This window comes from Bufo bufo, chromosome 5, assembly GCF_905171765.1.
Source record: "Bufo bufo chromosome 5, aBufBuf1.1, whole genome shotgun sequence".
NCBI classification, from domain to species: Eukaryota; Metazoa; Chordata; class Amphibia; order Anura; family Bufonidae; genus Bufo; species Bufo bufo.
In genome coordinates this window covers 7,721,822-7,746,672 of record NC_053393.1, presented here as the reverse complement: position 1 = coordinate 7,746,672, position 24,851 = coordinate 7,721,822, and the positions used below count along the sequence as shown (strand labels likewise).

The 24,851-nt window shown below is 46.6% G+C and overlaps 1 protein-coding gene and 1 long non-coding RNA gene across 2 annotated transcripts in view; both read right to left on the bottom strand.

The window, feature by feature from the left end:
- Positions 1-19,338, bottom strand: part of LOC121001655 (NXPE family member 3-like) — a gene marked incomplete at its 5' end in the record, with an annotated part of 189,723 nt that extends 170,385 nt beyond the window's left edge. The window contains one exon of the mRNA XM_040432831.1: positions 18,910-19,338. Coding sequence (XP_040288765.1) covers positions 18,910-19,338 — 429 coding nt within the window. The remainder of the gene's footprint in view (positions 1-18,909) is intronic.
- A 1-nt stretch (position 19,339) lies between these two features.
- LOC121001811 overlaps positions 19,340-24,851 on the bottom strand; it is a 54,185-nt gene continuing 48,673 nt past the window's right edge. The window contains exon 2 of the long non-coding RNA XR_005779148.1: positions 19,340-19,431. This is a non-coding gene — a long non-coding RNA (uncharacterized LOC121001811). The remainder of the gene's footprint in view (positions 19,432-24,851) is intronic.

Here is a 24,851-nt window from a genome sequence, read left to right as displayed (position 1 = left end):
ATCGGCACCTGGGGTCAGCAAGACAACACGGCAATCAACGCATGCTGCTGCCACCACCAGAATGCCGTCATTGCAAAGCTCAGCAGTGTGGCATTTTTTTGTTGTGTGTCTGCCTCTGACAACAGCTATGCCATTTACAACCTGTGCCAAAAGAAACTGAGTCGTGGGAAGTCCAACACCCACCTCGGTACAACTGCTTTGCGAAGGCACATGATCGCACATCACAAACGCCTATGGGATCAACACATGAGTACAAGCAGCACAGAAACTCAAAGCCGCCATCCTCCTCCTGGTCCAGCATCTTCAGCCACGTCAACCACTGCTGTCCTCCTCAACCATCCGCCACTCCGACTCTTACCTTCAGCATATCCTGCTCATCTGCCCACAGTCAGGTGTCTGTCAAGGAAATGTTTGAGCATAAGAAGCCAATGTCCCAGAGTCACCCCCTTGCCCGGCGTCTGACAGCTGGCTTGTCGGAACTCTTAGCCCGCCAGCTTTTACCATACAAGCTGGTGGAGTCTGAGGCCTTCCAAAAATTTGTAGCTATTGGGACACCGCAGTGGAAGGTACCCGGCCGAAATTTCTTTTCACAAAAGGCAATCCCCAACTACTCTATTGTGGAAAAGGAAGTCATGGCATGTCTGGCACACAGTGTTGGGGCAAGGGTCCATCTGACCACTGATACCTGGTCTGCAAAGCACAGTCAGGGCAGGTATATCACCTACACTGTGCATTGGGTACACCTGCTGACGGTTGCCAAGCATGGAATGCGTGGCTCTGCAGAGGAGTTGGTGACACCACCACGACTTGCAGGCAGGCCTGCTGCCACCTCCTCTACTCCTTCTACTCCATCCTCTTCCATAACCTCCTCGGCTGAGTCCTCTTCTGCTGCTGCGTCTTGCTCCACATCAACGGCACCCCCCCAGCTCCCCAGGGGCTATTCCACATCCCAGATACGGCAGTGTCACGCCGTCTTGGGGTTGACTTGCCTGAAAGCTGATAGGGGACGTAACAGGGATTAAACTGATAAGAATAGAACTACTTAACACACCACTCCTATCTGATGGCACATTAGATTACACGCGCACTGCCCCAAATTTGAAGTAGGAGGACTGACCAAGCATCTTTTTTCTTCTCTCCGTTCCTAAAATTGATGCCATATACACGTCCCCTGATAGGGGATGTAACAGGGATTAAACTGATAAGAATAGAACAACATAACACACCACAACTATCTGGCGGCATATTAGATTGCACGCGCAGTGCCCCAAATTTGAAGTAGGAGGACCGACCAAGCATCTTTTTCCATCTCCCGGTTCCTAAAATCGATTCCATATACACGTCCCCTGATAGGGGATGTAACAGGGATTAAACTGATAGGAATAGTACTACTTAACACACCTTATAATAACGCATAGAGAGGCAACACAGAGAGAGGAGTCTGAAGAAGAGGAGTCAGAGGAGGAAGGTGGCTTTGAGGAGGTGGAAGACCAACCACAGCAGGCGTCCCAGGGGGTTTGTTGTCACCTTTCGGGGACCCTTGTCGTACGTGGCTGGGTGATGGAAGAGACCTTCAATGACATCAGTGAGGACAAGGAACGGGACATGGGTAGCTTGGTATCCAACCTTGTGCAAATGGGGAGTTTGCGGTTGTGCAAATGGACTGTTTGTGATGCGTTAAACGGGGAGTTTGGTCTGTCAGAGTTTGGCCTGTCACTGTGAAGCGGGCGTAACCCTTACACTACCTGATCGATACAACATCATACCTGATGTTTTAAAGCACGTTATTCCAAACAATTTAGGATTGTTAGGTGATTTATGCCCTTTATGGATTAAAACCCGACTCTGCGTCAACTACGTAATTTTCCATGGGAGTTTTGCCATGGATCCCCCTCCGGCATGACCCAGTCCAGGTGTTAGTGTGGCCAGAAAGAGTCCCTGTGGGTTTTAAAATTCGCCTGCCTATTGAAGTCTATGGCGGTTCGCCCGGTTCGCCAGTTCGGGAACATTTGCGAAAATTTGCGTTCGCCGTTCACGAACTGAAAATTTTATGTTCACGACATCTCTAGTGCCCACCTATTGGATCTTGTGACCGAGACATAGCCACCTATGAATATCTTAACGCACAAAAGACTGTTCCATTATTGTGTGTCACCGAACCATCCAACCCAATTGGAGTACTGACCAGTGTTGCTCCGGACACCCGATTCACTGAGACTGCCCCTTGTACGGTGGATAATGGTTGTGCCGCTCCTGTCACTCGGACAGACCTGGGAGGCGGGCCTAACACTCAGGAAGAGCGTGACGTGCATGCGCACGTTCAAAAGAGAGACGCTGATTGCTGTATAGAGAGAGGAATGTATTGCCGAGGCAGCATGGCAGAAAAGCAAGAGAGCTCTGCACCAGAGATTGAATCCGGACGGGACCCTGTCGCCGCTCAGACATGGACCTCTACGCATATGACTCCAGAACTGCAGGTTCATGTACAAGATTTGTGGGACCGCCACTGGAGGGAACATAGTGTGGACCGCAACACTGAATCGGCGGATTACAGTGCAGGTCAGCCCGCAGTCGCGATACCGCGACACCGGCCTCCAAAGCATGCCAAAAGGTCCGGTCTGGTTGCTGATGCCCCCGCTATAGCGTGGCCCACTACTGAACAGACAGCACTTTGGGCTAAGTTGTCCGCAGAGATTAAGTCAGCTCGACTCCCGCGCACCCATGCTTGCAAGAAATATAACGAGGGTCTAACTCGTAAATTACTAGAGGAACCTGTAAAGGACTTCCCGGTTCCAGTACGGAAATTGGGTCGAGTTCTTGACTTCTGCAAATAACGGGGATTTGGATTTATCTGTGATATGGAGACCAATCGTGACTATTATGTAAATCGCCGGTCTGTGAAGAGGACGGAGCTCCCTGCTTGGCTACATAGCCTATATGTTAATGAGGTGGTTGAGTTCACCCCTCCAGAGGGTACACGTGGACCTTATGCTACCGCAGTACGTTAGCCAGGACAGCCCACGGAGACCCAGGAGCTTGACAAAGACTCTGAGTCTGAGGAGGATCTAGACCAGGAACCTTCTACCACCCCCGTGCGGCCTGCTGCAAAATATGTGTTACCAAGTATTCAGAACCAATACTCCACTGGTTTTGCAGGAACCAATATTCTCTGGCAACCCGCCATTGTTACCAAAGACCCTGGCAGTAAACCTAAACCCCAGAGGGAACGGGTTAGAAGAAGAAGGCCCGAGCCACAAAGCGTCAGTACAGCTGTAAAGGACTGTGCAGTGCTATTTCAGCAACTAGCTGTACAACAACATCAGGGATTCACTATCCCACCATATGAAGAGAAACCAGCAGATTCTTCAGCAATGAAAGATCCACCAAAGGAATTAAACCCTGTAACCAGGATTGACCCTGCAATTGGGCTGGATTACAACATAATGAAAGAACAGCCCACTATCTTTGAAAAGGTGAAAAGGGAACTGAACTTGCCATCCGCACCTAAACAGGGAATAATGGAGGGACAACCGGAAGGATCTTCTCCTGATTCCTGGGATTCTGGAAGTCCAATCCCTACGGATGTGTCATCTTGTTCAGATCCCTACAATTAAAGTAGGCCATTGCTGAATCACTTGTATGGAGCAGGAGCTGCCATTTGTTTGAGAGGACTTCTCTTATTGTTTTTGTTTTGAGCCCCTCTCCGTGTTGTATTTGCAAGGACTCCATCCAGGACTCCACCTGAATCCAGAATTTTTTTTTGCACTTCATTTGTGTGTTTGATCCTGTTTAACCCCTTTTTACCCCATTTTCAGGTTATCAAGGGACTATGTTAACGCAACGTTTAAAGTATACTACCCAGAAATACTTTTCTGTGCTCATCCTTTTTACAAGATTTTTGCACTTAAAAAAAAAAAAAGTTTAATACATTTTTTTTTACCCCATTTTAGGTATGGACTCTGTTTTTCAAACCCATATCATGAACTTTACTGCCCTTATGTGAGATCCTTATTTAATTACCATTTTTGGCCATAAAACATCAACCAAGAAGAAAAAATGTGTATGTGATATATATTTGCCTAGAATGTATTTTTGTGCATAACCCTTTATCTACAGGAGTTTATCGAAGAGTCATGATAATACATTGCAATGTTTATATCCATATGTGCATATTTGGTGGTGTGTATTTGGTGTATTTCAGGACACGGCTTAGAGATCCACAGCTTCAGATATTACCAACGTCGAGGGCGACTTATATTTTACCATGGTGGTATGCAGCGTCCCACTCAGGACACGTGGGAACTGCAAAATAGCTTTAAAAAGTTATTATCATCTTGCATGTCATTTTGTACTACAACACCTGTTGTATCCCTGTTCATAGGCTGGTCTGGTGTAATTTACACATCCCACCACTAGATGGGGTTAGCACTTAGGTCATATAAATACTTAGGTCAGGCCTAGTGTAGGGAGAAGGTTGAGAAGGTGGTAGTGGAGAGGAAGGAGAGAAGTCAAGTGAGAGAGTAGCAGAGTCAGTGGTACTCTGAGGCTACACACCACACATTAGTGGGTGAAGCCAAATGCAGAAATGAGGTAGAGCCAAGGTATGAGGCGCAGGAGAGCGTTTTCCTCCTGTAACCTTCTTAGATCCCAGAACGTACAACCAGAGGATAGCGTTTTCGTCCCTGGAATAAGTTAACCAAGCTAAAGAGAGACATCGGTGATAACAGCCATTACAAAAGGCTTCATGGACACCTTTGCACATGGTGGAGGACAATCTAGCTACAGGCAGCCTCACCATACTTTGAAGAATACAGATTAGCTACCTGTTTAAGGGCTTGAAAGTTACAGAAACAGAAAGGACTAAGCATACCAAATAGTTATTACAGGCAACCTCACCAAATTACACCGATACAGAACCTTGAAGCTAAGCTAAACCCAGCCAAACCTATTAACAGTGGATCAGCAGGATTCCTTTTACACTGCAAAGGACTGTATTCTGTTTGATGTACCTACTGCAACTGGAACCAACATCAGTAAAAGTTGTGAGTTGTATCCTACCACTGTCTACTTCATTCTTACCATTGGTTGTACCACCATTAACGGTACTGACGTCACGACAAATACCATCAAGGGACTCAGCTGCAACAAGCACCCTAAGCACCCCTGACATCAAGGGCACCTCAACCTCCATCTTGGCTGATGCTTCCCTATCACAGAGTGTGCCCCGGAGAATTTTGTGTTATCCACCTCAACACTGTGCTGCCGGCCTAGGGAGGCTTTCTGCTAACCGTGAGTAAACTGATGAACTGTGTTGTTATTTGGCCCCTCATTGGTCCACCGTGCACCTCACGTATTGCCCCTGCGCTACTGGCTGGCTGCAATTTGAAGTGGTGTGGACGTGATAAGTGGGTGTTTTGATGGGTGGGAAATGTATGAGGGATGGGAGGAGATGTTTCTGAGGTCCTTTCTTTATCCAAATTGTGTACCATATGTGATTTATAGTCGAGTATTTCACGTTTAAGTTTGAATAGTTTTTTCCAAACTATATTATATTTATACTTCCTAAAGTCGTTCCTATTGTGGGTTAGATGGACTTGATCTCAGCCCTCATCTCATCTCTTTTCCTGCAACTATGCAGGAAAGAAATGTTTTGGATATTCCGTTTCAATTCCTTGACTCCCTTCGGCTTAAACGAGTCTTTAGAACATAACAATTATGGATGACGATAATGACCCATGTATTCATTTTATGAATTACAACATGAATTGATGTATCTTATTAATCAACTTAAAGTTTTATTAGTTCTCATGAACTTTTTCGATCAATATATATTTTATTTTATCAATATCTGTAGATATTTTTGAGAGATGTATATTATAATGCATACAAGTGTGGGCAGTTATTTATGAAGGAATTGATTATTATAATTTTTACAAGTTCATATATATATATATATATATATATTCTTTACATGTAAATTTTCCCATTATAATTTATCATTATATATGTATTTATTATAAACCGGATTCCAAAAAAGTTGGGACACTAAACAAATTGTGAATAAAGACTGAATGCAATGATGTGGAGATGGCAAATGTCAATATTTTATTTGTAATAGAACGTAGATGACAGATCAAACGTTTACAGTAGGTGTTTCTGACATTGTGTTTTTAGCACGACAGCGTCGCGCTGATACTCGGCAACATGGTGCCGAGATCTCGCACTCACTGGGATAGTGACAGCACATCCCAGCAAGCGCGTCATAGAAGCGACGGGAGATCCGACTTGGATTCCCGCCAATTCTACACGTGTGCGGCGTTTGTTATGAATCCTGAGGGGGAAGTCCCCGCCGGATTTTAAATAAAAATCCGGCCTGGGTCCCGCCCTCAGGAGCATACCGGGCCCTTAGGTCTGTTATGGGTTGTAAGGAGAGCCCCCCCTACGCCGAAAAAAACGGCGTAGGGGGTCCCCCTACAATCCATACCAGACCCGTATCCAAAGCACGCTACCCGGCCAGCCAGGAAGGGAGTGGGGACGAGCGAGCGCCCCCCCCCCCTCCTGAGCCGTACCAGGCTGCATGCCCTCAACATGGGGGGTTGGGTGCTCTGGGGCAGGGGGCGCACTGCGGCCCCCCCACCTCAGAGCACCCTGTCCCCATGTTGATGAGGACAGGGCCCCTTCCCGACAACCCTGGCCGTTGGTTGTCGGGGTATGCGGGCGGGAGGCTTATCGGAATCTGGGAGCCCCCTTTAATAAGGGGGCCCCCAGATACCGGCCCCCCACCCTAAGTGAATGAGTATGGGGTACATCGTACCCCTACCCATTCACCTGCAAGAAAAGTGGTAAAAACACAAATAAACCACACAGTGTATTAAAATATTTTATTTTTCTGCTCCGGAGGCCGCCCCCTGTCTTCTTTATTAGCTCTTTTACCAGGGGGGGGCTCTTCTTCTTCCGATATCCCGACGGGTCTTCTCCGCTATCCGGGGGGTCTTCTCAACTCTCCGGGGTTCTCCTTCTGTCTTCTCCTTCTGTCTTGTTGTCTCCTTCTGTCTTCTGTCTCCGGGGTTCTCCTTCTGTCTTCTCCGCTATCCGGGGGGTCTTCTCAACTCTCCGGGGTTCTCCTTCTGTCTTCTCCTTCTGTCTTGTTGTCTCCTTCTGTCTTCTCCTTCTGTCTTGTTGTCTCCTTCTGTCTTCTGTCTCCGGGGTTCTCCTTCTGTTTTCGCCTCTCTCTGTTGTTGACTCGGCGCACCCCGGTTCTTCGTCTCGCGAGACTCGGCGCACCCCGATTCTTCGTCTCGCGAGACGAAGAACCGGGGTGCGCCGAGTCAACAACAGAGAGAGGCGAAAACAGAAGGAGAACCCCGGAGACAGAAGACAGAAGGAGACAACAAGACAGAAGGAGAAGACAGAAGGAGACAACAAGACAGAAGGAGAAGACAGAAGGAGAACCCCGGAGAGTTGAGAAGACCCCCCCGGATAGCGGAGAAGACCCGTCGGGATATCGGAAGAAGAAGAGCCCCCCCCTGGTAAAAGAGCTAATAAAGAAGACAGGGGGAGGCCTCCGGAGCAGAAAAATAAAATATTTTAATACACTGTGTGGTTTATTTGTGTTTTTACCACTTTTCTTGCAGGTGAATGGGTAGGGGTACGATGTACCCCATACTCATTCACTTAGGGTGGGGGGCCGGTATCTGGGGGCCCCCTTATTAAAGGGGGCTCCCAGATTCCGATAAGCCTCCCGCCCGCATACCCTGACAACCAACGGCCAGGGTGGTCGGGAAGGGGCCCTGTCCTCATCAACATGGGGACAGGGTGCTCTGAGGTGGGGGGGCCGCAGTGCGCCCCCTGCCCCAGAGCACCCAACCCCCCATGTTGAGGGCATGCAGCCTGGTACGGCTCAGGAGGGGGGGGGGGGGGGGGCGCTCGCTCGTCCCCACTCCCTTCCTGGCTGGCCGGGTAGCGTGCTTTGGATACGGGTCTGGTATGGATTGTAGGGGGACCCCCTACGCCGTTTTTTTCGGCGTAGGGGGGGCTCTCCTTACAACCCATAACAGACCTAAGGGCCCGGTATGCTCCTGAGGGCGGGACCCAGGCCGGATTTTTATTTAAAATCCGGCGGGGACTTCCCCCTCAGGATTCATAACAAACGCCGCACACGTGTAGAATTGGCGGGAATCCAAGTCGGATCTCCCGTCGCTTCTATGACGGCTCTGTCTCCATCGCGGCAAGCCAGCTCGGCGCTGGCTCCCGCGATGGGGCTCGTATGTGCTCAATCTCGCCGAGAAATACAGCGAGATTGACACAAAATCGGGTTCACCTACTGTAATCCAAATAAATGTATCATTTTAAAGGAAAAATATGTTGATTCCAATTTTCACGGTGTCAACAAATCCCCAAAAAGTTGGGACAAGTAGCAATAAGAGGCTGGAAAAAGTAAATTTGAGCATAACGAAGAGCTGGAAGACCAATTAACACTAATTAGGTCAATTGGCAACATGATTGGGTATAAAAAGAGCTTCTCAGAGTGGCAGTGTCTCTCAGAAGCCAAGATGGGTAGAGGATCACCAATTCCCACAATGTTGCGCAGAAAGATAGTGGAGCAATATCAGAAAGGTGTTACCCAGCGAAAAATTGCAAAGACTTTGCATCTATCATCATCAACTGTGCATAACATCTAGTGATGAGCGGGAGGTGCCATATTCGGTTTCGCGATATTTCGCGAATATTCGCATGAATATTCGTGTTATATTCGTCGAAATCGAATATTCGCAATTATTCCAATTATCGCGAAATTATTTTTCGCATATTGCGAAAATTTATCTTGATAGTATAAGGCAACGTTCCTATGCTAATGACTATGGCTAGGCTAATATGTGTATATTACGAAATTTCGTAATATTGCTCTAACTTCGTCTCTTAGAATATTACGAATATTCTAAAAGACGAAGTTAGAGCAATATTAAGAACATTTGCAAAAGTCGAAATTGCGATGCGAGTAATATAACACGAAATAGTCGCATGAAGATTTAAACTTAGCACTGCTATATTCCATATTAGGCTAGAATATGGAATATAGCTGTGCTAAATTGAAATCTTCATGCGACTATTTCGTGTTATATTACTCACATCGCAATTTCGACTTTTGCAAATGTTCTTAATATTGCTCTAACTTCGTCTTTTAGAATATTCGTAATATTCTAAAAGACGAAGTTAGAGCAATATTACGAAATTTCGTAAAATACACATAGATTGTATTTAAGCTAATATACTGCTATAGTAATATTTTTTAATAGTGTACATATTTTACAAAACTTAAGTTCAGAAGAGGCAAAAAAAATTACAGGAAAAAAAAGGGATTATAGCACTATATTAGCTAAATTACAATCTATATGTGTATTTTACGAAATTTCGTAATATTGCTCTAACTTCGTCTTTTAGAATATTCGTAATATTCTAAGAGACGAAGTTAGAGCAATATTACGAAATTTCTAAAAGACGAAGTTAGAGCAATATTAAGAACATTTGAAAAAGTCGAAATTGCGATGCGACTAATATAACACGAAATATTCGCATGAAGATTTCAACTTAGCACAGCTATACTCCATATTCTAGCCTAATATGGAATATAGCAGTGCTAACTTAGCACAGCTATATTCCATATTAGGCTAGAATATGGAGTATAGCAGTGCTAAGTTGAAATCTTCATGCGAATATTTCGTGTTATATTACTCGCATCCCAATTCCGACTATTGCGAAATTTCGTAAAATACACATATAGATTAGATTGTAATTTAGCTAATATGGAATATAGCAGTAAGTTGAAAGCGCCACTGACTGGAGCAGCCAGGAAGCCAGGAATCCAAAGGACAGGTAAGAACAACTTTAGGGAAGTGGGAAAGAAAAAAATATAATAAAAAAAAAAAAGAAAAAAAAAACGAATATTCTATTTCGCGAATATATAGAACGATATTCTAAATATTCGCGAAATCTCGAAATTGCGATATTCGAGAAAAAAATTCGCAATTCGAATATTCGCGCTCAACACTAATAACATCATCCGAAGATTCAGATTCAGATTTTCACTGGGCCAGGGATCATTTAAAATGGAGTGTGGCAAAATGGAAGACTGTTCTGTGGTCAGACGAGTCACGATTCGAAGATCTTTTTGGAAATCTGGGACGCCATGTCATCCGGACCAAAGAGGACAAGGACAACCCAAGTTGTTATCAACGCTCAGTTCAGAAGCCTGCATCTCTGATGGTATGGGCTTGCATGAGTGTGTGTGGCATGGGCAGCTTGCATGTCTGGAAAGGCACCATCAATGCAGAAAAATATAATCAGGTTCTAGAACAACATATGCTCCCATCCAGACGTCACCTCTTTCAGGGAAGACCCTGCATTTTTCAACAAGATAAAGCCAGACCACATTCTGCATCAATCACAACATCATGGCTGCGTAGGAGAAGGATCCGGGTACTGAAATGGCCAGTCTGCAGTCCAGATCTTTCCCCTATAGAGAACATTTGGCGCATCATAAAGAGGAAGGTGCAACAAAGAAGGCCCAAGACGATTGAACAGTTAGAGGCCTGTATTAGACAGGAATGGGAGAGCATTCCTATTTCTAAACTTGAGAAACTGGTCTCCTCGGTCCCCAGACGTCTGTTGAGTGTTGTAAGAAGAAGGGGAGATGCCACACAGTGGTGAAAATGGCCTTGTCCCAACTTTTTGGGGATTTGTTGACACCATGAAATTCTGATTCAACATATTTTTCCCTTAAAATGGTAAATTTTCTCAGTTTAAACTTTTGTTCCGTGATTTATGTTCTATTCTGAATAAAATATTAGAAGTTGGCACCTCCACATCATTGCATTCAGTTTTTATTCACAATTTGTATAGTGTCCCAACTTTTTTGGAATCCGGTTTGTACTATGCATTTACCATGCACCTTTGTATATACATATACCTTTGGCTCACCATGTATAGTTTTTTTTTTATACCTTTTCCATCCCTTATTTATAATGTCCCACATAATGTTCTCTGTAGTAATGAAATATGTTTTTTATATCTATAATTATCTTAAATTCACATCCTCAAACATTATTTGATCATTCATTATTATTCATTAAAAATTTTACATGCCCACTAATTACGAATTATTAATCAGTAGTTATTAGTTATACCAATAGATAGGTTCTGACGGCAATAATATTAATATATCTAGTCCCCACTTCATGCACCCGCCCTTTTTTGACACGCCCCCCTTGTCATGTTCCACAGGGAATCACAGGCAGCCCGCACTGGTGCACAAAAAAAAAAAAGACTTCTACTATACCCAGGAGCCCTTGGTGTCATCCATTGGGAACTAAAGAAGCTACTTTAACCATCTACAAGCGGCCTCGGTGGGGGAGGTGCAAGTATCGGTGTATTGAGCTTATCCTTTACTTCGCTCCCCGGTAAAGTAAGTCCTTTACCGTTGCCATTTTATTGATCCTACATTACCATCAGTGGTAATAATAATGATGTTCATGTATGTTTTTAATTACTGATTTTAAACGATGTCTCTTTGTATTCATTATATGATCTAAATATGTCTACTCCTACTTCATGAAACGTATTACACTTCAGACTCTGTGAACACTTCGGCTCTGTGGCACCCCCTCGCTGCCTCCGGGCCATACCCTCGGAACAGCACCACTTACCGTAACTTTTCCCACCCACCTACATCTCCTGCTTTGTCTGTCAGGTTCCATACTATATAGCTACAGCTATGGCTACTGCTGCCGCTACCACTACCCCTACACGCTTCCACGTCTCCTTCCTTGTCCGTCAGTTTCCATACTGTGCTGCTGCCACAGCCACATACTAAATAGAATCTGCCAAATAATTTGTTAGGATCAGACCAGAAACCAATTTCAAGAAATTCACTCATGTCTAGTCATAATTAGAGTTGAGCGAACACCTGGATGTTCGGGTTCGAGAAGTTCGGCCGAACTTCCCGTAAATGTTCGGGTTCGGGATCCGAACCCGAACCGAACTTCGTCCCGAACCCGAACCCCATTGAAGTCAATGGGGACCCGAACTTTTGGGCACTAAAAAGGCTGTAAAACAGCCCAGGAAAGAGCTAGAGGGCTGCAAAAGGCAGCAACATGTAGGTAAATCCCCTGCAAACAAATGTGGATAGGGAAATGAATTAAAATTAAAATTAAAAAAATAAAAATAAACCAATATCAATTGGACAGAGGTCCCATAGCAGAGAATCTGGCTTCACGTCAGCAGAGAATCAGTCTCTTCATGCCATAGCAAAGAATCTGGCTTCATGTCAGCAGAGAATCAGTCTCTTCATGCCATAGCAGAGAATCTGGCTTCATGTCAGCGCAGAATCAGTCTTCATGTCATAGCAGAGAATCAGGCTTCACGTCAGCCACCACTGGAACAGGCCACTGTCACACATTTAGGCCCAGGCACCCAGGCAGAGGAGAGCGGTCCCGTAACAGAGAATCTGGCCTTATGTCAGCGCAGAATCTGTATTCATGTCATAGCAGAGAATCAGGCTTCACGTCACCCACCACTGGAACAGGCCACTGTCACACATTTAGGCCCAGGCACCCAGGCAGAGGAGAGAGGTCCCGTAACAGAGAATCTGGCATTATGTCAGCGCAGAATCTGTCTTCATGTCATAGCAGAGAATCAGGCTTCACGTCACCCACCACTGGAACAGGCCACTGTCACACATTTAGGCCCAGGCACCCAGACAGAGGAGAGCGGTCCCGTAACAGAGAATCTGGCCTTATGTCAGCGCAGAATCTGTCTTCATGTCATAGCAGAGAATCAGGCTTCACGTCAGCCATCACTGGAACAGGCCACTGTCACACATTTAGGCCCAGGCACCCAGGCAGAGGAGAGCGGTCCCGTAACAGAGAATCTGGCCTTATGTCAGCGCAGAATCTGTCTTCATGTCATAGCAGAGAATCAGGCTTCATGTCACCCACCACTGGAACAGGCCACTGTCACACATTTAGGCCCAGGCACCCAGGCAGAGGAGAGAGGTCCCGTAACAGAGAATCTGGCCTTATGTCAGCGCAGAATCTGTCTTCATGTCATAGCAGAGAATCAGGCTTCACGTCACCCACCACTGGAACAGGCCGCTGTCACACATTAAGGCCCAGGCACCCAGGCAGAGGAGAGAGGTCCCGTAACAGAGAATCTGGCCTTATGTCAGCGCAGAATCTGTATTCATGTCATAGCAGAGAATCAGGCTTAACGTCACCCACCACTGGAACAGGCCACTGTCACACATTTAGGCCCCGGCACCCAGACAGAGGAGAGCGGTCCCGTAACAGAGAATCTGGCCTTATGTCAGCGCAGAATCTGTCTTTATGTCATAGCAGAGAATCAGGCTTCACGTCAGCCACTACTGGAACAGGCCACTCTCACACATTTAGGCCCAGGCACCCAGGCAGAGGAGAGCGGTCCCGTAACAGAGAATCTGGCCTTATGTCAGCGCAGAATCTGTATTCATGTCATAGCAGAGAATAAGGCTTCACGTCACCCACCACTGGAACAGGCCACTGTCACACATTTAGGCCCTGGCACCCAGACAGAGGAGAGCGGTCCCGTAACAGAGAATCTGGCCTTATGTCAGCGCAGAATCTGTCTTCATGTCATAGCAGAGAATCAGGCTTCACGTCACCCACCACTGGAACAGGCCACTGTCACACATTTAGGCCCAGACACCCAGGCAGAGGAGAGCGGTCCCGTAACAGAGAATCTGGCCTTATGTCAGCGCAGAATCTGTCTTCATGTCATAGAAGAGAATCAGGCTTCACGTCACCCACCACTGGAACAGGCCACTGTCACACATTTAGGCCCCGGCACCCAGACAGAGGAGAGGTTCATTCAACTTTGGGTTGCCCAACAATATAATGGTAAAATGAAATTAAAAATAGTATTGAATGAGGAAGTGCCCTGGAGTAGAATAATATATTGTTATGGGAAGGTAGTTAATATCTAATCTGCACAAGGGATGGACAGGTCTTGTGGGATCCATGCCTGGTTCATTTTTATGATCGTCAGCTTGTCCACATTGGCTGTAGACAGGCGGCTGCGTTTGTCTGTAATGACGCCCCCTGCCGTGCTGAATACACGTTCAGACAAAACGCTGGCCGCCGGGCAGGCCAGCACCTCCAAGGCATAAAAGGCTAGCTCTGGCCACGTGGACAATTTGGAGACCCAGAAGTTGAATGGGGCCGAACCATCAGTCAGTACGTGGAGGGGTGTGCACAGGTACTGTTCCACCATGTTAGTGAAATGTTGCCTCCTGCTAACACGTTCCGTATCAGGTGGTGGTGCACTTAGCTGTGGCGTGTTGACAAAACTTTTCCACATCTCTGCCATGCTAACCCTGCCCTCAGAGGAGCTGGGCGTGACACAGCTGCGTTGGCGACCTCTTGCTCCTCCTCTGCCTTCGCCTTGGGCTTCCACTGGTTCCCCTGTGACATTTGGGAATGCTCTCAGTAGCGCGTCTACCAATGTGCGCTTGTACTCGCGCATCTTCCTATCACGCTCCAGTGTAGGAAGTAAGGTGGGCACATTGTCTTTGTACCGGGGATCCAGCAGGGTGGCAACCCAGTAGTCCGCACACGTTAAAATGTGGGCAACTCTGCTGTCGTTGCGCAGGCACTGCAGCATGTAGTCGCTCATGTGTGCCAGGCTGCCCAGAGGTAAGGACAAGCTGTCCTCTGTGGGAGGCGTATCGTCATCGTCCTGTGTTTCCCCCCAGCCACGCACCAGTGATGGGCCTGAGCTGCTTTGGGTGCCACCCCGCTGTGAACATGCTTCATCCTCATCCTCCTCCACCTCCTCCTCATCCTCATCCTCCTCGTCCTCCAGTAGTGGGCCCTGTCTGGCCACATTTGTACCTGGCCTCTGGTGTTGCAAAAAACCTCCCTCTGAGTCACTTTGAAGAGACTGGCCTGAAAGTGCTAAAAATGACCCCTCTTCCTCCTCTTCCCCCTGGGCCACCTCCTCTTCCATCATCGCCCTAAGTGTTTTATCAAGGAGACATAGAAGTGGTATTGTAACGCTGATAACGGCGTCATCGCCACTGGCCATGTTGGTGGAGTACTCGAAACAGCGCAACAGGGCACACAGGTCTCGCATGGAGGCCCAGTCATTGGTGGTGAAGTGGGTCTGATCCGCAGTGCGACTGACCCGTGTGTGCTGCAGCTGAAACTCCGCTATGGCCTGCTGCTGCTCGCACAGTCTGTCCAGCATATGCAAGGTGGAGTTCCACCTGGTGGTCACGTCGCATATGAGGCGGCGAGTGGGAAGGCCGAAGTTACGCTGTAGCGCAGACAGGCGAGCAGCGGCAGGGTGTGAACGCCGGAAGCGCGAACAGACGGCCCGCACTTTATGCAGCAGCTCTGACATGTCGGGGTAGTTGCGAATGAACTTCTGCACCACCAAATTCAGCACATGCGCCAGGCAAGGGATGTGCGTCAAACCGGCTAGTCCCAGAGCTGCAACGAGATTTCGCCCATTATCGCACACCACCAGGCCGGGCTTGAGGCTCACCGGCAGCAACCACTCGTCGGTCTATTGTTCTATACCCCGCCACAACTCCTGTGCGGTGTGGGGCCTGTCCCCCAAACATATGAGTTTCAGAATGGCCTGCTGACGTTTACCCCGTGCTGTGCTGAAGTTGGTGGTGAAGGTGTGTGGCTGACTGGATGAGCAGGTGGAAGAAGAGGAGGAGGAAGCTGAGTAGGAGGAGACAGGAGGCAAAGAATGTTGCCCTGCGATCCTTGGCGGCGGAAGGACGTGCGCCAAACAGCTCTCCGCCTGGGACCCAGCCGCCACTACATTTACCCAGTGTGCAGTTAGGGAGATATAGCGTCCCCGGCCGTGCTTACTGTTCCACGTATCTGTGGTTAGGTGGACCTTGCCACAGATGGCGTTGCGCAGTGCACACTTGATTTTATCGGACACTTGTTTGTGCAGGGAAGGCACGGCTCTCTTGGAGAAGTAGTGGCGGCTGGGAACAACATACTGTGGGACAGCAAGTGACATGAGCTGATTGAAGCTGTGTGTGTCCACCAGCCTAAATGACAGCATTTCATAGGCCAGTAGTTTAGAAATGCTGGCATTCAGGGCCAGGGATCGAGGGTGGCTAGGTGAGAATTTACGCTTTCTCTCAAATGTTTGTGAGATGGAGAGCTGAACGCTGCCGTGTGACATGGTTGAGATGCTTGGTGACACAGGTGGTGGTGTTGGTGGTACATCCCATGTTTGCTGGGTGGCAGGTGCCAACGTTCCTCCAGAGGCGGAGGAAGAGGCCGAGGCGGCGGCAGCAGCAGCAGAAGAGGCCGAGGCGGCAGCAGCAGAAGAGGCAGCAGGGGGAGCCTGAGTGACTTCCTTGTTTTTAAGGTGTTTACTCCACTGCAGTTCATGCTTTGCATGCAGGTGCCTGGTCATGCAGGTTGTGCTAAGGTTCAGAACGTTAATGCCTCGCTTCAGGCTCTGATGGCACAGCTTGCAAACCACTCGGGTCTTGTCGTCAGCACATTGTTTGAAGAAGTGCCATGCCAGGGAACTCCTTGAAACTGCCTTTGGGGTGCTCGGTCCCAGATGGCGGCGGTCAGTAGCAGGCGGAGTCTCTTGGCGGCGGGTGTTCTGATTTTGCCCACTGCTCCCTCTTTTGCTACGCTGTTGGCTCGGTCTCACTACTGCCTCTTCCTCCGAACTGTGAAAGTCAGTGGCACGACCTTCATTCCATGTGGGGTCTAGGACCTCATCGTCCCCTGCATCGTCTTCCACCCAGTCTTGATCCCTGACCTCCTGTTCAGTCTGCACACTGCAGAAAGACGCAGCAGTTGGCACCTGTGTTTCGTCATCATCAGAGACGTGCTGAGGTGGTATTCCCATGTCCTCATCATCAGGAAAAATAAGTGGTTGTGCGTTAGTGCATTCTATCTCTTCCACCCCTGGGGAAGGGCTAGGTGGATGCCCTTGGGAAACCCTGGCAGCAGAGTCTTCAAACAGCATAAGAGACTGCTGCATAACTTGAGGCTCAGACAGTTTCCCTGATATGCATGGGGGTGATGTGACAGACCGATGGGCTTGGTTTTCATGCGCCATCTGTGCGCTTTCTGCAGAAGACTGGGTGGGAGATAATGTGAACGTGCTGGATCCACTGTCGGCCACCCACTTGACTAATGCCTGTACCTGCTCAGGCCTTACCATCCTTAGAACGGCATTGGGGCCCACCAAATATCGCTGTAAATTCTGCTGGCTACTGGGACCTGAGGTAGTTGGTTCACTAGGACGTGTGGCTGTGGCAGAACGGCCACGTCCTCTCCCAGCACCAGAGGGTCCACTAACACCACCCTGACCATGTCCACGTCCGCGTCCCTTATTAGATGTTTTCCTCATTGTTCCCGTTCACCACAATTTTGAGAATGGCAAATTTGGGAATGCTTTTTCAACCCAGAACAAAAAGTCTGCTTTTACGGTCACTACAAATAACTTGACCAGCTAAAACTGTGCAGATTTGGTTGAATAGAGATGTGAGACCAGTTTTTTTTTGCGCTGTGTGACAGTTATAGGTTTAATCACAGAATGACACTTCTATCAGCACGCTAGCGTGTGTCTTAGATTTTTCTGAATGACACTATCAATACCTTCAATGTAAGATTTTCTTTTTGGGATAGATTTCAAGTAGGCCTCAAATACCACAAACTAGTTATTTTCAGAATGGCAAATTTGGGAATGCTTTTTCAACCCAGAACAAAAAGTCTGCTTTTACGGTCACTACAAATAACTTGACCAGCTAAAACTGTGCAGATTTGGTTGAATAGAAATGTCAGGTCTATTTTTTAGGCGCTGGGTGACAGGCTCAACTTGCCCCTGATGTAATATATGGCCAAAAAATAACCACACTGTTGATGGTTAAATGCACTTGGGTGACACAGGCTCAGCCTGCACCAGATGTAGTATATGGCCAAAAAATAATCAGACTGTTGATGGTTAAATGCACTTGGGTGACACAGGCTCAGCCTGCAGCTGATGTAGGATATAGCACAAAATAACCACACTATCGATGGTTAAATACACTTGGGTGACACAGGCTCAGCCTGCAGCTGATGTAGTATATGGCCAAAAAATAATCAGACTGTTGATGGTTAAATGCACTTGGGTGACACAGGCTCAGCCTGCAGCTGATGTAGGATATAGCACAAAATAACCACACTATCGATGGTTAAATACACTTGGTGATAGCTCGTGCTGGCGCACCACAAGTCACAAAATGGCCGCCGATCACCCCAGAAAAAAAGTGATCTAAAAACGCTCTGGGCAGCCTCAAAAAAGTGAGCAAGTCAATAATAGCACTTCAATGATCCACAGCTGCAGATCGATCACAGAATGAAGTCTTTTGGAGGAGTTAATCTGCCTAATCTCGCCCTAACGTCGCAGCTGCAACCTCTCCCTATACTGATCATAGCAGAGTGACGTGCGGCGCTACGTGACTCCAGCTTAAATAGAGGCTGGGTCACATGGTGCACTGGCCAGTCACAGCCATGCCAATAGTAGGCATGGCTGTGATGGCCTCTTGGGCCAAGTAGTATGACGCTTGTTGATTGGCTGCTTTGCAGCCTTTCAAAAAGCGCCAAGAAAGCGCCGAACACCGAACCTGAACCCGGACTTTTACGAAAATGTTCGGGTTCGGGTCCGTGTCACGGACACCCCAAAATTCGGTACGAACCCGAACTATACAGTTCGGGTTCGCTCATCCCTAGTCATAATGTATGAAGGCCACATGCAGAACAGTAATTCCTTGCACTATACCATCAGAATCATTTATAATCTGCATAATATGAACCAAAACTAAGAATAAACCTCTGTTTTCACCTTGTCGTGCCGAGAGTCCCTCTTCCTGCTTATGATGGAAACGGCTTCACTGGAATGTACCAGAGAGATGTGAACCTCAGCGTCTCCAGGCCAGAGCAGAAGGAACGTGGCTGAATAGTTGCCATTTCTGTGGTCAATGACTGAACCTGTTACTCCAGCTTTCAGCTTTGGAGAATGTAACTTGGCCTGAAAATAATCTCCTCCATAGGTTTTTGGTCGACCATAATGATCCCGAGCAGTAATGATAACAGGTATAAGATCTCCTACGTGGTAGACTTCTTGTGGATGCAGGAAAGCATAAAATGTGGTCTTTGGACTTGTAGAAGACATGAAGTCCACTCCACTGGGAACCTCAGGCCATTCAATGAGCTTGATTAGTGTCTGGATCTCTTCCTGGATCTCTTCCTGGTCTGAATCTGGTGAGGTTTTGGGGCTTTGTGATGTGTTTGAAGACAAATAACTCATGACAGCTGGTGTATTCCATTTACCTAGAGATCTTAGGGTAAGCAACTGAAATATAATCTGTAAATGAAAGCAAGAAGCAGTCGGTCAATTTTCAAGGAAAACATTTTTAAAAATATTCTTTGTAATTGCCTACAGGTCTGTATTTGTATGTGAGAGAACAGCTTTCAAGATTGAAAAGTAGGCAAACGGTGGTGGTGTTTAGCAGCGAGCTAAGTAGCAGACTACATGCAGTGTCCCACTCCTTAATAGTAGTGGGGCCCTGTATCTTTAAGCCTGTCTTTGTATGCTAATATATATATATATATATATATATACATACATATATATATACAGTACAGACCAAAGGTTTGGACACACCTTCTCATTCAAAGAGTTTTCTTTATTTTCATGACTATGAAGGCATCAAAACTATGAATTAACACATGTGGAATTATATACATAACAAACAAGTGTGAAACAACTGAAAATATGTAATATTCTAGGTTCTTCAAAGTAGCCACCTTTTGCTTTGATTACTGCTTTGCACACTCTTGGCATTCTCTTGATGAGCTTCAAGAGGTAGTCCCCTGAAATGGTCTTCCAACAGTCTTGAAGGAGTTCCCAGAGATGCTTAGCACTTGTTGGCCCTTTTGCCTTCACTCTGCGGTCCAGCTCACCCCAAACCATCTCGATTGGGTTCAGGTCCGGTGACTGTGGAGGCCAGGTCATCTGCCGCAGCACCCCATCACTCTCCTTCATGGTCAAATAGCCCTTACTTTCAAAGTTTTCCCAATTTTTCGGCTGACTGACTGACCTTCATTTCTTAAACTAATGATGGCTACTCGTTTTTCTTTACTTAGCTGCTTTTTTCTTGCCATAATACAAATTCTAACAGTCTATTCAGTAAGACTATTAGCTTTGTATCCACCTGACTTCTCCTCAACGCCACTGATGGTCCCAACCCCATTTATAAGGCAAGAAATCCCACTTATTAAACCTGACAGGGCACACCTGTGAAGTGAAGACCATTTCAGGGGTCTACCTCTTGAAGCTCATCAAGAGAATGCCAAGAGTGTGCAAAGCAGTAATCAAAGCAAAAGGTGGCTACTTTGAAGAACCTACAATATGACATATTTTCAGTTGTTTCACACTTGTTTGTTATGTATATAATTCCACATGTGTTAATTCATAGTTTTGATGCCTTCAGTGGGAATCTACAATTTTCATAGTCATGAAAATAAAGAAAACTTTTTGAATAAGAAGGTGTGGCCAAACTTTTGGTCTGTACTGTATATATATATTATTACAGTGCCTTGCAAAAGTATTCACCCCCTTGACTTTTTTTTCGTATTTTGTTACATTACAGCCTTAAGTTCAATGTTTTGTTAATCTGAATTGTGTGTGATGGATCAGAACACAATAGTCTAAGTCGGTTAAGTGAAATGAGAAAAATATATAAATAAAACTATTGTTTAGAAATAGAAAACAGAAAATTGTCCTCTGTGTATGTATTCACCCCCTTTGTTAGGAAGCCCATAAAAAGCTCTGGTGCAACCAATTACCTTCAGCAGTCACATGATTAGTGACATGATGTCACCTGTGTGCAATCTAAGTGTCACAGGATCTGTCATTACATATACACACCAGAGGCTGCAACACCTAAGCAAGAGGCATCACTAACCAAACACTGCCATGAAGACCGAGGAACTCTCCAAACAAGTAAGGGACAATGCTGTTGAGAAGTACAAGTCAGGGTTAGGTTATAAAAAATATCAAATCTTTGATGATCCCCAAGAGCACCATCAAATCTTTCCTAACCAAATGGAAAGAACATGGCACAATAGTAAACCTGCCCAGAGATGGCCGCCCACCAAAACCCCCGGACCGGGCAAGGAGGGCATTAATCCGAGAGGCAGCACAGAGACCTACGGTAACCCTGGAGAAGCTGCAGAGTTCCACATCAGAGACTGGAGGATCTGTACATAGGACGGCAATAAGCGTACGCTCCATAGAGTTGGGCTTTATGGCAGAGTGGCCAGAAGAAAGCCATTACTGTCAGCTAAAAACAATAAGGCACGTTGTGAGTTTTCAAAAAGGCATGTGGGAGACTCCCAAAATGTATGGAGGAAGGTGCTCTGGTCTGAGGAGACTAAAATGTAACTTTTCGGCCATCAAAGAAAACGCTTTGTCGGGCGCAAACCCAACACATCACATCACCCAAAGAACACCATCCCCACAGTGAGACCTGGTGGTGGCACCATCATACTGGTGGATGGGACTGGGAAACTGGTCAGAGCTGAGAGAAACATGGATGGTGCTAAACAAAGGGATATTCTTGAGCAGAACCTGTCCCACTCTGTGCGTGATCTGAGGCTAGGACGGAGGTTTACCTTCCAGCAGGACAATGACCCCAAACATACGGCTAAAGCAACACTTGGGTGGTTTAAGCGGAAACATATAAATGTGTTGGAATGGCCGAGTCACAGCCCAGATCTCAATCCAATAGAAAATCTGTGGTCAGACTTAAAGATTGCTGTTCACAAGTGCAAACCATCCAACCTGAAGGAGCTGGAGCAGTTCTGCAAGGAGGAATGGGCAACAATCCCAGTGGTAAGATGTGGCAACTGCTCCTAGAGACTTATCCAAAGCGACTTGTGATTGCCGCAAAAGGTGGCTCTACAAAGTATTGACTTTAGGGGGTGAATAGTTTTTTCTGTTATTTTGTTCTATTTGTTGTTTGCTTCACAATAATAAAAAAAAAAACATCTTCAAAGTTGTCGGCATGTTCTGTAAATTACATGATGCAAATCCTCAAACAATCCATGTTAATTCCAGGTTGTGAGGCACCAAAACACGAAAAAAGTAAAGAGGGTCAATACTTTTGCAAGGCACTGTATATACAGTATATATATATATATATATATATATATATATAGACGTTGAAAAAAAGGGCAGCACTCCAATAGATAAAATATCAAAAAACTTTATTTACCCATAAGGCTGTAGCGACGTTTCGGCTCTAACACAGGAGCCTTCCTCAAGGCTTGAGGAAGGCTCCTGTGTTAGAGCCGAAACGTCGCTACAGCCTTATGGGTAAATAAAGTTTTTTGATATTTTATCTATTGGAGTGCTGCCCTTTTTTTCAACGTCTGCATCATTGGATTGGCTTGTATCCACATTGGGCTTTTTTGCACCCTTCATTCCCTTTTTATCTGTGACGGTGCTGCCATCTTTTTTCTTTTTTATATATATATATATATATATATAGCACAGCAGGGGGCGTAATCACAGACAAGCGCAGCCGCCTGTCCACAGCCAATGTGGACAAGCTCATGTTCATTAAAATTAACCAGGCATGGATCCCACAGGACTTGTCCGTACCTTGTGCAGAATAGACATGTATACCAGCCTCACCCAGCCATTGTTGTACTCCAGCGCACTTTCTCTTTGTTTTATTTTTTATATTTCCTAGTGTTTTGGGGTCTACCCAAATTTGAACAAAAAAAAAATTATAATAAAATAAAATATAAAACGAAAACAAAAACCAGTGTTAACTACCTCCTCCTCCTCCTCCACCGCCGCTTTCACCTACACCGCCACATCCACCGCCTCCTCAACCTCCTACTCCATATGGACCTCCTCCTCCTAGATCAAGATTATAATTTTTTAAAATGTATTTTATGTTATTTTAAGTCATTTCCCTATCCACATTTGTTTGCAGAGCACTTGCCATGCTCTTAACCACATTTTGCTACCATTTGCAGCCCTCTAGCCCTTTCAATGACTTTTTTAGAGCCATTTTATTGCTCAAAAGTTCGGGTCCCCATTGAGTTCAATGGGGTTCGGGTTTGGGGTCAAGTTTGGGTCCCGAACTCGACCTTTTTTGTAAAGTTCAGCTGAACCCATCGAACCCGAACATCCAGGTGTCCGCTCAACTCTATCTGTAACACATCAGCTATGGAAGTCTGTGGGATAAAACCCCTGATGAGCTCCCTGTATCACCCCCAGACTAACGTTCTCTGTGAGCGATTTAATGGAGCTCTGAAGCAAATGCTGAAGACGTTCACGGCCACTTACAGAGACTGGGAATGGTTCCTGCCTCACCTCCTCTTTGCTTATAGGGAGATGCTGCAGGAATCAACAGGATTCTCGCCCTTCGAGCTGCTATACGGGAGACGAGTGAGGGGACCCCTAGATCTAATTAAGGAGCATTGGGAGGGGGCCACAGAATCGGCAGGGACCCTGGTGGTACCATATGTGCTGGAATTGAGGGACCAAATGGAGGCATTGACGCAGATAGTACACGAGAACCGTCAGGTGGCCCAGCGGAGCTAGCGGCTATGGTATGACTGGAAGGCCCGACATCGTTGTTTTCAACTGGGACAGAAGGTTATGGTACTTAAACAAGACAAACTACAGGCTGCCTGGCAGGGACCATACCATATTATTAGGAAGATATGTGACACTACGTACACTGTCGCCAGCTGTGAGAACAAGGATGTGAAACGCACATTTCACATCAACATGCTCAAGGAGTACAAAGGGAGAGAGGAAGAAGTGGCGGCCATATGTGCCCCAGCATCTGAGGATACGGATAGCTTTACATTACCTGATCTGCTAGGGAGTGACCATAGAGCTGGTACACTTGTGGGAACGGCTGGGACCACAGGAGTGGACACAGGCGATCATCCTTCTCTCAGGATACACTAGACTAGCGACCCACAGGGTAGAGACCCCAGGCCAGGCTCCATTGAGGCAAACCCCCTACCGCAAGGAATGCGTAATGAAATTAAGAAGATGCTCCGGTGGTACTAGTGCCAAAGCGGGGCGGTACGACCCGCTTCTGTGTAGATTACCGGAGACTAAATGATAAGACAGTTACAGACGCCTACCCAATGCCCCGGGTAAAAGAACTGCTGGACCTCATTGCTAGGGGGAAGTATCTGACTACTAGCAACTTATGCAAGGGCTACTGGCAAATTCCCCTAGCCGAGGATGCTGTTCCGAAATCCACCTTCTTCACCCTGTTCGGCCAGTATCAATTTAGAGTCATGCCGTTCGGGGTGAAGAATGCCCCAGCTACATTCCAAAGAATGGTAGATCGTCTCCTAGATGGGCTCCAGGACTTTGCGTGAGCCTACATGGGCGACATAGCCATTTTTAGTGACTCATGGGAAGCCCACTTAGTCCACATAGGGACCGTATTGGACAGGATCAGATTGGTATGGCGGAAGTTCAATATCTGGTAGGTTGTGGAAAACAACGACCGGAGCCGGCTAAAATTGAGGCTGTTGCCAATTGGCCCACTCCCCGTACCAAGACACAAGTTATGGCTTTTTTAGGGACAGCCGGTTACTATAGATGCTTTGTCCCTGACTATAGTGCCCTGGCTTAACCCTTGTCGACCTGACGAAGAAAAACTCACCCCGACAGGTCCTGTGGTCCCCGGAGTGTGAGACAGCTTTCCAGACCCTGAAGCAAGCTCTTGTAAATGCACC